The sequence below is a fragment of the Equus przewalskii genome, chromosome 23, assembly GCF_037783145.1.
Source record: "Equus przewalskii isolate Varuska chromosome 23, EquPr2, whole genome shotgun sequence".
Lineage (NCBI taxonomy): Eukaryota > Metazoa > Chordata > Mammalia > Perissodactyla > Equidae > Equus > Equus przewalskii.
The window spans coordinates 854,640-870,789 of NC_091853.1; the positions used below are offsets into that span (position 1 = coordinate 854,640).

The window sequence follows — 16,150 nt, forward strand, 5'->3', positions numbered from 1 at the left end:
AGAAAGGTGCAAAAATGTGGAGACTAAACAACACGCTTCTGGACAAACAATGGATTATTGAAGAAATTAAAGAAGAAATAAAATATTATCTGGAGACAAATGAAAATGAGAACACGACATACCAAATCATTTGGGATGCAGCAAAAGCAGTCCTAAGAGGGAAATTCATTGCAATACAGGCTCACCTCACTAAACAAGAAAAAGCTCACATAAGCAACCTCAAACGACACCTAACAGAATTAGAAAAAGAAGAACAAACAAAGCCCAGAGTCAGTAGAAGGAGGGAAATAATAAAAATAAGAGCAGAAATAAACGATATTGAAACAAAAAAGACAGTAGAAAGGATCAATGAAACAAAGAGTTGGTTCTTCGAAAAAATTAACAAAATCGACAAACCTTTAGCCAGACTCACCAAGAAAAGAAGAGAGAAATCTCAAATAAATAAAATTAGGAATGAGAGAGGAGAAATCACAACAGATACAGAAGAAATACAAAGGATCATAAGAGAATACTATGAAAAACTATATGCCAACAAATTGAACAACCTGGAAGAAATGGATAAATTCTTAGACTTTTACAACCTCCCCAAACTGAATCAGGAAGAAATGGAGAATCTGAATAGGCCAATCACAAGTAAGGAAATAGAAACGGTAATCAAAAACCTCCTCAAAAATAAGAGTCCAGGACCAGACGGCTTCTCTGGAGAATTCTACCAAAGATTCAAAGAAGACTTAATACCTATCCTTCTCAAACTATTCCAGAAAATTGAGGAAGATGGAGTACTCCCTAACACATTCTATGAAGCCAACATCACTCTGATCCCCAAACCTGACAAGGACAACACAAAGAAGGAGAACTACAGGCCGATATCACTGATGAACATAGATGCAAAAATCCTCAACAAAATTCTGGCAAACCGAATACAGCAATACATCAAAAAGATTATACACCATGATCAAGTGGGATTTATACCAGGGACACAGGGATGGTTCAACATCCGCAAGTCAATCAACGTGATACACTCCATCAACAAAATGAGAAACAAAAACCACATGATCATCTCAATAGATGCAGAGAAAGCATTCGACAAGATCCAACACCCATTTATGATAACAACCCTCAATAAAATGGGTATAGAAGGAAAGTACCTCAACATAATAAAGGCCATATATGACAAACCCACAGCCAACATCATACTCGATGGACAAAAACTGAAAGCCATCCCTCTGAGGACAGGAACAAGACAAGGGTGCCCACTTTCACCACTCTTATTCAACATAGTACTGGAGGTGTTGGCCAGAGCAATTTGGCAGGAAAAAGAAATAAAAGGAATCCAAATACGTAATGAAGAAGTAAAACTCTCGCTGTTTGCAGACGACAGGATCTTATATATAGAAAACCCCAAAGAATCCATAGGAAAACTATTAGAAATAATCAACAACTACAGCAAAGTAGCAGGGTATAAAATCAACATACATAAATCAGCAGCATTTCTATACACTAACAACGAACTAACAGAAAAAGAACTCAAGAACTCAATCCCATTCACAATCGCAACAAAAAAAATAAAATACCTTGGGATAAACTTAACCAAGGAAGTGAAGGATCTATACAATGAAAACTACAAGACTTTCTTGAAAGAAATTGAGGACGACATAAAGAGATGGAAAGACATTCCATGCACATGGATTGGAAGAATAAACATAGTTAAAATGTCCATACTACCTAAAGCAATCTACAGATTCAACGCTATCCCAATCAGAATTCCAAGAACATTCTTCACAGAAATTGAACAAAGAATCCTAAAATTCATATGGGGCAGCAAAAGACTGCGAATTGCTAAAGCAATCCTGAGCAAGAAGAACAAAGCCGGCGGAATCACAATCCCCGATTTCAAAACATACTACAAAGCTACAGTGATCAAAACAGCATGGTACTGGTACAAAAATAGGTCCACAGATCAATGGAACAGAATTGAAAGCCCAGAGATAAAACCACACATCTATGGACAGCTAATCTTCGACAAAGGAGCAGAGGGCATACAATGGAGAAAAGAAAGTCTTTTCAACAAATGGTGCTGGGAAAACTGGACAGCCACATGCAAGAGATTGAAAATTGACCATTCTTTTTCACCACACACCAAAATAAACTCAAAATGGATCAAAGACCTAAAGATTAGGCCTGAAACAATAAGTCTTCTAGAAGAGAATATAGGCAGTACACTCTTTGACATCAGTTTCAAAAGAATCTTTTCGGACACTATAACTCCTCAGTTGAGGGAAACAATAGAAAGAATAAACAAATGGGACTTCATCAGACTACAGAGCTTCTTCAAGGCAAGGGAAAACAGGATTGAAACAAAAAAACAGCTCACTAATTGGGAAAAAATATTCACAAGCCACTTATCCGACAAAGGGTTAATCTCCATAATATACAAAGAACTCACACGGCTTAACAACAAAAAACAAACAACCCGATCAAAAAATGGGCAGAGGACATGAATAGATATTTCTCAAAAGAAGATATAAATATGGCCAATAGACACATGAAAAGATGTTCATCATCGCTAATCATCAGGGAAATGCAAATCAAAACTACACTAAGATATCACCTTACACCCGTTAGATTGGCAAAAACATCCAAAACCAAGAGCGACAGATGTTGGAGAGGTTGTGGAGAAAAAGGAACCCTCATACACTGTTGGTGGGAATGCAAACTGGTACAGCCTCTATGGAAAACAGTATGGAGATTTCTCAAAAAGTTAAAAATAGAAATACCTTATGACCCAGCCATCCCACTACTGGGTATCTATCCTAAGAACCTGAAATCAGAAATCCCAAGAGTCCCTTGCACCCCTATGTTCATCGCAGCATTATTTACAATAGCCAAGACGTGGAACCAACCTACGTGCCCAGAAACTGATGATTGGATAAAAGAAGATATGGTATATATACACAATGGAATACTACTCAGCCATAAAAAAAGACAAAATTGGCCCATTCGCAGCAATGTGGATGGACTTCGAGGGTATTATGTTAAGCAAAATAAGCCAGTCAGAGAAAGACGAACTCTATATGACTCCACTCATAGGTGGAAGTTAACATATTGACAAGGAGATCTGATCGGTGGTTACCAGGGAAAAGGGGGGGTGGGGGGAGGGCACAAAGGGGGAAGTAGTGTACCCACAACATGACTAACAATAATGTACAACTGAAATCTCACAAGGTTGTGATCTATCATAACATTAATTAAAAAAAAAAAAACTGACGTGGGCTTGGTGAGCCAAGGAGTTGAAAGAAAGATTTCTTGGACTCTCAAGGTCTGGTAGGAGCGCTCTTTTATTCAGAGAATAACATGGGGACAGGGCCTGCGGGCAGTAAGAGCTGCAGATGGGGACAGGATGCATGGGCAGTGAAGAGCTGCAGCAGGGGGACAGGACCCGTGGGCAGTAAGAGCTGCAGGCATGGGGACAGGACCCATGGGCAGTGAGAGCTGCAGGCATGGGGACAGGACCCGTGGGCAGTAAGAGCTGCAATGGGTTGAGAGTAGCGCTTGTTTATAAGGCATAGGCATGTGAGTTATTTCTTTACAAGACAAAGGAAAGGTCAAGTGAGAAAAGTCGTTGAAATGGTATCAGCACAGGTGGGGTCGGTCATTGGGTCGTCCTATAACTTTGGATACGAATCAGGTTGAGTCAGGTCAGGACATCCTAGACTTCCTGGAGGATGATATAGATGGCGTGCAGGCAGGACGCCTTGGGCTTCTCTCCCTGGGGAGCCTTGATCCTCATCGAAAACTATAATGAGATATCACCTCACACTTGTCAGAATGGCTATTATTAAAAAGACAAGAAATAATCAGCGTTAGAGAGGATGTGGAGAAAACGGAACTCTCATATATTGCTGGTGGGAATGCAAACTGGTGCAGCTGCTGTGGAAAACAGTATAGAGATTCCTCAAAAGATTAAAAATAGAAATATCTAATGATCTGGCTATTCCACTTCTGGGTATTTATCCAAAGAACATGAAAACACTAATTTGAAAAGATATATGCACCCCTATGTTCACTGCAGCATTATTCACAATAACCAAGACTTGGAAGCAACCTCAGGGCCCATTAACAGATGAATGGATAAAGAAGATGTGGTACACACACACACACACACACAGGAATACTACTCAGCCATAAAAAAGATGAAATCTTGCCATTTGCAACAACATGGATGGACCTTGAGGATATTATGCTAAGCAAAATAAGTCAGATGGAGAAAGACAATTACCATATGATTTCACTCATATGTGGAAGATAAACAAACAAACGAACGAACAAACACAAAGATACAGGGAACAGATTGGTGGTTACCAGAGAGGAAGGGTGTAGGAGGAGCGTGAAAGGGGTGAATGCGCACATATGTGTGGTGATGGATGGAAACTGGGCTTTTGGTGGTGAACACGATGCAGTCTACGCAGAAGCCAAAATAAAATGATGTACATCTGAAATTTACATAATGCTGTAAACCAATGTGACCTCAATAAAATAAAAAGTAAAATAAAAATTAAAAAAATAAAAATAAAAAAGGCATTTTAGGGGTGATGAAAATATTCTAACATTGATTGTGGTGATGGCTGTACGACTCTGTGAATATAGTAAAAATCATTGAATTACGCACTTTAGGTGAATTGTATTGCATGTAAATTATACTCAATAAAGCTGTTGTAAAACGTTTCTAAATAAGCATTTTCTATTATGATAAACTCATTAATTTTTTAATTATAGCCCAATCATCTATTAAAAGGCGATACTTTAATTTACTGAACTATTCCCCTATTATTGGATATCTGGGTTGGTTCTCCATTTTGGCCAGCATAAGAATTGCTACAGTCAACTTCCGGGTACCGACGACTTCTCTGTGTCCCGAATTAGCTCCTCTCAGAAGCTGAAATATTGTGCCAACGTGTCACACTGCTTAAGCGTTTATTATTTATTGAGGGCTTACTACCAGTCTGGTGCGGATCACACTAAGTACTTTATTTGCGTTATTTCTTCAAATCCTTCATCACCCTAAGAGGTCTGTTCTATCCTTGTTTTCAGAAGTTGAAACTGAAGCTCGGGGAAGACCGCTGACTCACCAAGTTCACAGAGCCAGTGAAGACGAGGCCAGGTGCCTGCCCAGCTCTGCCCGGTCCCAGCGGCCATGGTCATCACACTCTCTCATCAGGACTTAATTTTTTTCAAACCTTGCTAACTTTCAATGGCAAAAATGCTATCTTGTCCTAAATTGTTTTCCTTTCTTACTGATGATGTTGGATATTTCTTTGTGTTTGCCAAACCAAACACATTTCTTTTTTTGTTAATTACCTGTTGTGGCCTTCCCCGTAGTTGACTACATAACTTGAAGGGTGAATAAAGTGTGATCTATGGCTTATCGACATAGTTAAAAAGAAAACTTTTACAAGTCTTAGAAGTCTCCTCAGACATGGAGGCACCTTTAATCATGGCTGACATGACACAGGGAGCTCCTTGCTGTCAGGGTCTTTGACTCAAGGGCCTGGTCTCGCCTCCTTCCTTCCACCTGGCCGAGCCTGGGTGCAGACCTGGGAGCAGCCCAGTGCAAGGGAAGGCGACCGGGCTGTGGGCTGCGCCTCTCCCTTCACAGCAATCTTTCCATCCTCTGCCGAAGCAATCAATGCTCAGGCTCCCGCTCACTGCTCTGCTCCCAGAGCATTCAACCAAAGAGCGGCTTCCTTTCCACAGTTATGTAGACAAACATCACGATGATGAAGATGCCAAACACTGCAAGCTTCAAGCCCACCGGAAAACTTTCCAGGTTCCTGCTCCCGGCACTCCTGGTCCCTGGGCAGCAGGCCTTCTCCTTGGCGATATTCCATTCACTGGCTGTGGCGTTCGATGCTCTTGCGGGACACCTGTGAAAACATTAGTGGCTCCTGGTTGTGTACAGCTACCACGTGAGCACCCCTTAAATTGTGTGACCTTGGGGCCCACGGGAGCCAGCATGGTGGGGCTTCAGGGCGCAGCTCTCTATCGTTTAAAACCTGTGCTCATTTCAGCAGGTGATATTAACAAGGTGCCCAGGGGATGTGAGAGCTCTAAATCCACCCACCTCTGTGACATCCTTCAGTGCTGCCAGGCCTGACTCAGGACTTACAGATCCCCTGGCCCCACTGGGGCCCCGTGTGAGCGGATGGGGCATCCGTACAAAGGCCCCCTGGTTTCTGTCTTCATGGCTGCGAACACTGCCTGACAGGGTGGAGATGGGACATGCTTTTGAATTCTGCTTGTTTTGTGTTTAAAAGGGCAAGAGGATGCTTTCTGAAATCTTTTAGAGAGAGCCGTATGTCTCCACCAGTCTAATCTAGGAAATCTGCCAAAGTTTACTCAGAAGTTAGGGAAATTTCCAGAAGGCTTTACTTTCTGACCAATGAAATGGCCTGTCTTGCGCTTTTATTTCAACTACCTGCTCTTTTGTTTTTTCTCCTCTCTCCCCATTTTCCAAGACACAAATAGGAGTGGATGTCTCCAAATGACTCCACATCAAGAAACCCGGGTTCCCGTCTCAGTTCATCCCCCTCAACTCTCTGGCCTCTTTCCTCACCTCTAAATGTAAGTGGTGAACTAGAGAGCACGTGAGGCCCCTTTGGGTTTGAACTCAAGAGATGTTACAAATCTTTCTTCTTTCGCAACAGAGTCTTTTCAGACTCAAACCCTTTACAAAAATCTAAATAATGAATTTTTTCCCCAGGAGTTACATAAGACAATAACATCGCCTCACATGCTAAGCAAAGCTTACCTTATTCTCTCGGAATGCTTGCCGTCCAGGCAGGAGATCTCTGGGACTTTCGATTTAGTGGTGGAAGCCTTAGGTCTCTAAGAACAAAAAGGAAATATCAAGAAGAATTATCGTTTCTACTGTCTTGCACAAAGGACCTTATTCTTTATTCTAGAAAAAGTCATGCCATCAGAAGTGTGATAGAAGTTCTCGGTGCAGCAGGTAGCTTAGGTTTTCATGACACAGACTTTAAGTTCGCCTTTATTCTATCATTAGCCAAAACCTCCAAGTTCCATGGGGTAAATACTTCACTTCAGTGACTCACAGGTGACAGCAGACACACCAGCGACGGGGGTCACATGACACCAGCGCATTCTGTTCTTAAATATCGCCTCTCTATTTTGCTCTTATTTGTACTTTTTTATTGCTTGGAGCTTTTCTTATGAGCGTGTGTCATTTTTTTTTTTTTTTAAGAAGTGGAAATTTTTTTTTTTTAAAGATTTTATTTTTTCCTTTTTCTCCCCAAAGCCCCCCAGTACATAGTTGTATACTCTTCGTTGTGGGTCCTTCTAGTTGTGGCATGTGGGACGCTGCCTCAGCGTGGTTTGATGAGCAGTGTCATGTCCGCGCCCAGGATTCGAACCAACGAAACACTGGGCCGCCTGCAGCGGAGCGCGCGAACTTAACCGCTCGGCCACGGGGCCAGCCCCGAGCGTGTGTCATTTTTATACGACGAATAAAGTTATTTTAAAAAAACAAGTTGGCCATAAACAAGGACTAGAAAATAATTTAGGAAAATGAAAATATTCCGTAAGAGGGATAGAAATAGGGGCAATCGTGTTTTCTTTTTCCAAAAATTCCCTTTAGGTTGTTATTTTTCAGCAATGTGAAAAGGCGTCGCTCTCTGTACTTTTGTTTCCTCCCGTGGAACAGAGCTGTAAAGATCAGTTGACTTACTGCATGCAGAGTGATTCAAGCATCTCTTGGCACACGAGAAAGCATTCGATAGTTGTTAGTAATAACGATTATGATAGTGACAATTCTCATTAATTCCGTGTGCTGTCTTTCCTCATATGTTGCTTTTCCTCGCTGGTCCATCCCTATTGAAGATCCAGGCCTCACCATCCTCAAACGTCTGCAGTGTCTGGGCTGGGAAGTGCCAGGAACGTGAAGACATTGTGTCAGATGATGATGACGCACCATTTACTGAGTTTATTAACTCACTGAGGCCTCCCAGACCACCTGCCCTCATCCGGTAGGCGCTATCATTGCTCCATTTGGGAGACGATAAGTCTGAGGCACAGGAAGGGGTTAAATAACTTGCCTAAGGTCACACAGTACTCTGACTGGAGCTTTGTGTTAGAACCATTACACTAGACTCCTCTCCACCCTTCGGTTTCCAAAAATAATTTCCCTCCTGCAAGAGGTCTTCTTTGTTATTCTTATCCACTCAGACCACTCATCTATTCTATATTTCTTCAGCTCTAATGTACACGTTCTGTACTTTACTTTATTGACCTGAAGCTTTATTTATTCATTCAACAAACATTTGCAGTGTGCTGCTGAGTGCCAGGCCCCATGCCAGCTGTGAGGATTTCTGGAAGGACCACTATACCATCCTGTCCTAAGCAACTCGCCACTGACCGTGGTTGTTTCGTGCGTGTTCTGCATCGACGTCCTTCTCCCTATCAGACCACCAGATGGATCTCACAGAGCTGCCGTCTACTCTCTTTAATCAAGCTGCAATATCTACCACTTGGGGTCATTGGTCACTCAATTTCTGCCCCCCTTCTAGGGGCCCAGGACCCCAGAACCTCAGAGGAGTCTCTGACACCTGCTGTGCTGCCAGAGGCCTCCTGGTACAGCGGGCTGCAGACAAGGGAATCGGGAACTGGAGGGTTCCCAAACACATGAGAGGATGATGGGACTCGCCTCAGTCAGGGAAAGGAGGACCAGCATCAAGACAGAACAAGAACCAGAAGGAAAGCCAAAAGGACACATTCTGACAGCAATACCAAGATAGATGGACTAGGGCGTGGTGGAGGGTGGGCCAGGAGAGGGGGCACATGGCATTCCTGTGAGTCACTGAGTCACCGAGAGAAGGAGAGCCTGGTCTTAGCACCGTTTTCAGGACGCCCCACAGAGCCTACAACTCTGGTGAGTCTGGACCACCCCCTACACGACATGTTGTGACACGTGGATGGTCTCCGCCCAGGTTGGGTGGGGAGGGCAGGGCCTGCTGTGCCATCATTACTGCCCGTCACCCCCTTCCCAGGACAGGCCACCGACGATGAAACAGCTGCAGCCTCCACTCCTTCCCCTCTACTCCTCGCCCCACCTTCTTACAGAAGATGTTCTCAAGAGCGGTTTACTGACACCCAAGCAGGGCCTCTGCAGACTGTGGGAAGCTGTGCCTGGCACAAGAGCACCACCTCTGAGGGAGCACAGTCCCCGTGTGGACGCTGTGGATGCACAGACCACAACTCCCCTGGGGAGAACAGCAAGGGCTTTTGAGGAAGAGGGACTTTAAAAATCCTCACCAAGATGCCACGTGAGCTAGTGGCGGCCTGCTCACCAGGAGACACTTCAAACTATGTCCAAGAGTGCTGGGAAAACCTTCACAAGCATGTTCTTTTTTAAAAACATTTTAATTACAGAAAGTTTACATATACAAAAGCAGACATTAGGATAATGAACCTCCGTGTACCCATCACATGCAACTTCTTTTTAATTCTCTTCAATTTAAAAATAGATATGTTAAATAAAGCATTTGGGGTAGAAGTCTGTTGCAAAATCAAATTATAGGATTTCACAGCTCTTAGGCAATCAAATCCTCCCGCCCCCACCCCTGCCACAAAGAGGTTGAGGTCTTTGCTTTCTTTTCCTTTTATAATTTATTTCCTTTGCTATCGTTCATATGTAGAGTTCTCCTACAGTGTGTAAAGGTAGACATTTTGATTTTCCAAAAAGGAGTAATGATGGCCTATCAAGTTGACTGGGCAGCGATCAATAAACATATAAACGTAATAATTATAAAGACTATATAATGAAAAAAAGGGCTATCAACGTTAAACACAGTAAACAGAGTTTAAAATCGCATATCCATAGTGATGGCCACTGTGTGAACACAGGCTGGATACACACAAACGAGAACCAGAGGAAAATCAGAAAAACAAAACCAGTTTTTGCTTCAAGTGGCATGTTTGTAGTTGATTGATTTTCATCTTTAACAAATTCCTTTAACGCTATTATAATATGGTTTTCACTATAAACACCGTTTACAATGGAACTAATAAATACCGGTGTTCATTTAAGCGACGGCTTAGCGAGGGGAAATGGTGCCGGGGGAAATGTGACGTCTTCGCTCCTTTCCCCCTACACCCAAAGCTGGAGTCTGCAAGGACGGCTGTTTTTGCAAAGCATTCACAGCTGAGAGCGGGGAATTCGTGACCTCGTCTGCTTCTCCACCCACTTCGCTCACTCTGGGCATTCAAGTCAGAAAATTACACCCATCCGCATGCTACCGCTCACAGCTGTAGTCATAAATGTAACAATCCTGAGATATGTCAATACAACACACCACAGCTGTCTCACGACAATACAGCTAACAGTTACATGGTATTTCCTAGGTGCCAGGCACACCTCTAAGCATTTTACATAAATAAACTCATTTAATTCTAAATACCACACTATGAGGGAGGCACTTTTATTACGCCCATTTTACAGATGAGGAAACCGAGCCGTGGAGTTGAAGCAGCGTGCCCACGGACGCACGGCTGGCGAGGTGGTGGAGCTAGGAGTCAACCCAGGCGGTGTAGCTTGGAACCATGTGTTGTCCTGCAGAATGACAGTGCTGCTTTACCAGAAGGCAATTACAAGTACCGTGCTCTGAACGTCTGTTATCTTGGGCACTCAACACGCCTCCATTCACTTAATCTTTCTAACAACTCCAGGAGGTAACCTTTGTTGTCACCATTTTATAGGCGAGGAATCAGAAGCTTATAGAGCTGAACCATTTGCCCCAGGTTTCACAATTAGTAAAAGGCTATAATGTAAACCCAGATATTCTGGCTCCAATGCCTATGTTTTTTGTTTTGTAATATTTCTGTTGGGGAAACTCATCATTAAAAATATATCAAAACATATTTCTAAAACCTGTTTTCATTAATTAATAAATTATCAAATCATTAATTAAGTCTGTGGAAGTAACACTTGGAGCCATCAGATCTCCTCTTAAACATTTTGGATGAATTGGCTTTTCAATAAGATTTTTCCAGGGACTGGCTCAGTGGTGTAGTGGTTAAATTTGCGTGCTCCACTTCAGCGGCCCGGGGTTCATCGGTTCGGATCCTGGGCACCGACCTACACACCACTCATCAAGCCATGCTCATCCCACATACAAAAAACAGAGGAAAATTGGCACAGATGTTAACTCAGCGACAATCTTCCTCACCAGAAAAAACATATTTTCAGGTAGACTACTTTGTGCTAATTCTGGCCTCTTGACCTATATCATGTTAAATCTGAAAGTGGATTGTATCTGAGCTATTGTGTCATACTGTACTATATTAACTATCCAGAGCCAGAAAGAATAATCATTTTCCATTATCGTTAAATCATTACTCATCAAAAAATGTATTTGGGTTTTTGAAAAATGATCTCCCTTGACTGAAGCCGTTCATATTTGTCCACAAAGAAAGACAAGTTTGTGCGCATTTCCACAAGCTGTGTTCCTTACAGTGTAGACCAAACCTAGCCAGAAATGTCACAGGCCGACACCTGCAGTTACAGGCAATCAAAGCAGGGGTGCTGTGTGTGCAGCTCCCCGCGCTCCCCTCTCACTCTCCCGGGCTCCTAACCGGCGGACTCCGGGGGTGAGCGAGCAGAGCTGCTCCTGGGGCCGGGGGCGGGGGCGGGGGCGGGGCCGGGGCGGGGGCGGGGGCGGGGGGAGTTCTCTCCTAACTGAAATGGGCTATGTTTTCCAATCGTTCTCCTTCACTAATGCAATTTTTTTGAAAGGCCTATATGTAGAACCAGACATTTTTACAAATGATTTGGCAAACTGACAGTTGTGACCTGCTCACAGGCAGATAAAAACCTTTAGTTAGAGCTCTTTAAAATTGAGTTAGTCCCAAACCGCTTTATTGACTAAAATGATTAAGTTAGTGAAAGATCTTACAATAATTTTAGACTCTTGCTTCATTGCCTTTACCTCAACCTTGATTTAATAAAGTGCTCATTTGAAACATTGTGTTCTTTTAACCTAAGTAATGACTTTGAGTTAATGAAAAGCCTTTAAAAATAATCTGTATCACATTAACAAAAGAAAGGTTGAAAAACTTATGATCATCTCCAGATCTGATTTAAAAAAAAAATCTTATAGCAAACCAGGAATAGAATGGGAACCTCCTTAACGTGATAAAAGGTGTCTTCCAACACCTACACCACAAATCATACTCAAAGGGTAAATGTTAAAAGCATTTCCTCTATTGTTTTGGTGAGGAAGATTGGCCCTGAGCTAACATCTGTCACCAATCTTCCTCTTTTTGCTTGAGGAAGATCATCCCCGAGCCAATACCTGTGCCAGTCTTCCTCTATTTTGCATGTGGGATGCTGCCACAGCAGGGTTTGACGAACAGTATATAGGTCTGTGCCTGGGATCTGAACCCTCGAACCCTGGGCCACCGAAGTAGAGTGCGCAAACCCAACCACTACGCCACCAGGCTGGCCCCAAAAGCATTTCCTTTAAAATCAGAACCAAAGAACGCATTCCCGCTATTATCACTCTTATTTACTATTGTAATAAGGAAGTTTGAGCCAGCACATTGAAACAAAAAGAAACTAAAGGCATAGAAGCTTGACTAAAAAGAATATGCAGAAAAATTATTAGGATTACAAAAAGTTCATTGTTACAAGATCCATAAACAAAAGTCAACGGTATTTCTATACATTAGCAACAATTTATAATATAATGTGAAAAAGACACTCTTCCCCAAAGCAACAAAAATGGAAGTCTTACCTAGTAATGAAGCTAACAAAAGATTGAGAAAATCATAAAACTTTACTGAAGGACATTAAAGAAAATTTCAGTACATGTAAAGATGTAACATGTTCACGAACAGCAAGACCCAACGAAGATTCAGCTCTTTACAAATTAATTTATAAAGTCAATGAAGTTCCAACCAAAATTCCAACCTGAATATTTCATGCAACTTGATAAGCTTATTACAAAATTTATATGGAAGAACAAAGGGACTAGCAAACAATAGAGACACCATTTTAAAGCAACAGCGAGGCGGAGGGGGCTTGTTATGGTAATTAAGACCTTCTGCCATCAGCACGGGCCAGACATATTGATCAGAATACAGATCCCACTGTATTAATCATGGCTTTTATTTTCTGTGTTTTATGATGCTTTCCCATTTGGGGACCTTGCTGATCCTGGAGAGACTGCCTCTCCCGGGGCTAGCTAATTCCTAGAGACAGTACAAACTTGCCTGTAAGCACGCCTTTCTTATGCAAACCAACCCATCCAAAGCCAGACGTACCCCAACCACCTCCTTGGTCTAACTCTCACATGCCCGACCAATACTTCTGCCCTAAGTCAGCCCAGGGCCAGACACTGGGCCATAAATTATTCAAACTAGCCAATCCTAAAACGCTTACCTTGCCTGACCCACTCCTTCCTGCGAAAACCACAACGAAGGCGTGCCTGGTGCTTTCCTCTCACTCCTGCCTCCTGCCTGACCCTGGAGCTTCCCCATACAGCCCTGCCCGGCCTGACGTGCCCATTCCTCTTGTAAACTCTTCTTTCAAAGGCAACCGTCTCCATGCCTGTCACCTTACCATACCTGATTAAAACAAATCCTGAGTACATTTGAAAACACCCATGTATGTATGGAAACTTGATACACGACGAGAGCTAAGCTTGCAAATCAGAAGAGAAATACAGACTGTTCAAAGCTGGTATCGGGAGCAGGAGGGGACAGCTGCACTTCTCCCGGTTTCTTCTGCTGAGTATAGCCAAGACCCTGGACGTTATACGTAAGGCAAACATAAGAAGACTGAAAGCGGAGGGATGCCGATGGGCTAGAGGTCTCAGGACCCGAGGAACAACATGTGGTGAGTGCCCTGGGTTTTCTTTTCACCTCACATATCCCAGACTGAGAGCTGGAAAAGCTGGCAACTGGAGACACCAATGTGTGCCGACAAAAAAGCTCCTGGAAAAGCCGAAGAACAAGGAAGGGGAAGGAGCAGCCTGGCGGGACAGAGACTTTTGACAGTAACCGCCCTACTCCAGCCACACAGCCACCCAACTCCCGCCAGCCAACGTGCATGGGAAGCCTGGACTCCCACTCCCCTGTGTCAGACCCCACACTGGGGCAGTGTCAGTAGAGGCTACTGTGGGAGCCCCCCAGCAGCCCCGCAATAATCAGGCACCCAAACAGGATAAATCCAGCAAAATCCACGCCAACACACATCATAGTCAAATTTCTGAGAGCTTCTGCACATCAAAGGACTCATCAAGAGAGCGAAAATGCAGCCCACAGAATGGGGGAAAAAATTGCAAATCATATATTTGATAACAGTCTAGTATTCAGAATATATAAAGAACTCTTACAACTCAACAATGAAAAGACAAATGACCCAGTTAAAAAACGGGCAAAGGACTTGAACAGACATTTCTCCAAAGAAGATGTACAAATGACCAACAGGCACATGAAAAGATGCTCAACATCATTAGCCATTTGTTGTTAGTGCTGGCGAGTCGATTCCAACTCTCAGCGACCCTGTGTACCGCAAAGTGGAACCGTGGCTGGTCTTTTTGCACCATCCTCTCTCCTTCCAGCACTCTACTGGACAACGCTCCACTGCTATTCACAGGGTCTCCGCGGCCAATTGTTTGGGAAGTGGGTGACCAGTTCTTTCTTCCTAGTTTGTCCTAGTCTGGAAGCTCTGCTGAAGCTGAAACTTGTCCACCATGGGGGACTCTGCTGGGATCTGAAATCCTGGCGGCAGAGCTTTCGGCATCACAGCAACACTCAGCCACCACAGTATGACAACCTACAGACAGGTGGTGTGGTTCCCTCACCAGGAAATGGACCTGGGCCACAGGCCATGAACCTCGGAATCTTAACCACTAGACCACCAGGGCTGGCTCATTAGGGAGATGCAAATCAAAATTACTATGAGAGACCACTTCACACCCACCAGGATTGCTATTAAAAAAAAGGTGAGGTGGAATAAAAGTGCTGACAAGGATATGGAGGAAATGGAACCCTCATACATTGGTAGTGGGAATGTAAAATGCTACATCCAGTGGAAAACAGTTTAGCCATTACTAAAAAAGTTAAACATAGAATTACCGTATGGCCCATCCATTCCACTCCTAGGTATAAGTCCAAAAGAGCTGAAAACAGGTGCTCACCTACTCGTACGTGAATGTTCATAGTAGCACTGTTCCCAGTATCCAAGAGGTGGAAACGATTCAAACATCCATCAACAGATGAGTGAATAAACAAATTATGGTATATCCATACAATGGAATATTATTCAGTCGTAAAAAGAAATGGCATGCTGATACAGACATATGCTACAACATGGATGAATCTTGGAAACCTCATGCTAAGTGAAAGAAGCCAGTCACAAAACATCAGGCACTGAATGATTCCATGCATGTGAAATATCCAGAAGGAAATCCACTGAAGCAGAAAGCAAATTGGCAGTTGCCAGGAGGGGGCTGAGCAGTAACTGCTTAATGGGTACTGAGTTTTATTTTGGAGAGATGAAAATCTTTTGAAACTGGATAGAGGTGGTGGTTTCACAGCATTCTGAATGTCCTAAGTGCCATTGAATTGTGCACTTTAAAATAGTAAATTTTGGGGCCAGCCCTGTGGGTGAGTGGCTGGGGTTGCAAGCTCTGCTTCGGTGGCTCTGGGCTTCCCCAGTTCAGATCCTGGGCACAGACACAGCACTGCTCCTCAGGCCATGCTGAGGTGGCGTCCCACATAGCACAACCAGAGGCACTCACAACTAGAATATGCAACTGCGTACTGGGGGGGCTTTGGGGGAGAAGAAGAAAAAAAAAGTAAATTTATGTTATGTGAATTTAACCTCAATAAAAAAATTTCTAACTCTTCTCATTGCAGTGTGAATATCCTTATGTCTTTAGTCTAAGGAAATACATACTGAAGTTTTGGGGAAGAAGGAAATGATCATAATATCTACAGTTTAGTTCAAGAAAAAATAATAGATAAAATTATAAAATGAATGTGGTAAATTTTAAAAATTGGTAAATCTGGGTGAAGGCCTTACAGGAATTCTTTGTTGGAAACTTTCTGTAAGTTTGAAATTAAGAAAAGA

General features: G+C 43.1%; 1 protein-coding gene across 2 annotated transcripts in view; it reads right to left on the bottom strand.

The window, feature by feature from the left end:
• Positions 1-5,352: 5,352 nt before the first annotated feature.
• Positions 5,353-16,150, bottom strand: part of LEMD1 (LEM domain containing 1) — a 59,975-nt gene continuing 49,177 nt past the window's right edge. For both annotated transcript variants that reach the window (XM_070591772.1, XM_008543325.2), the window contains exons 5-6: positions 6,809-6,885; positions 5,353-5,924 (exon numbers count right to left, since the gene is read on the bottom strand). In XM_070591772.1, the coding sequence (XP_070447873.1) occupies positions 5,726-5,924; positions 6,809-6,885 (276 nt within the window). In that variant the 3' untranslated portion in view covers positions 5,353-5,725. The remainder of the gene's footprint in view (positions 5,925-6,808; positions 6,886-16,150) is intronic.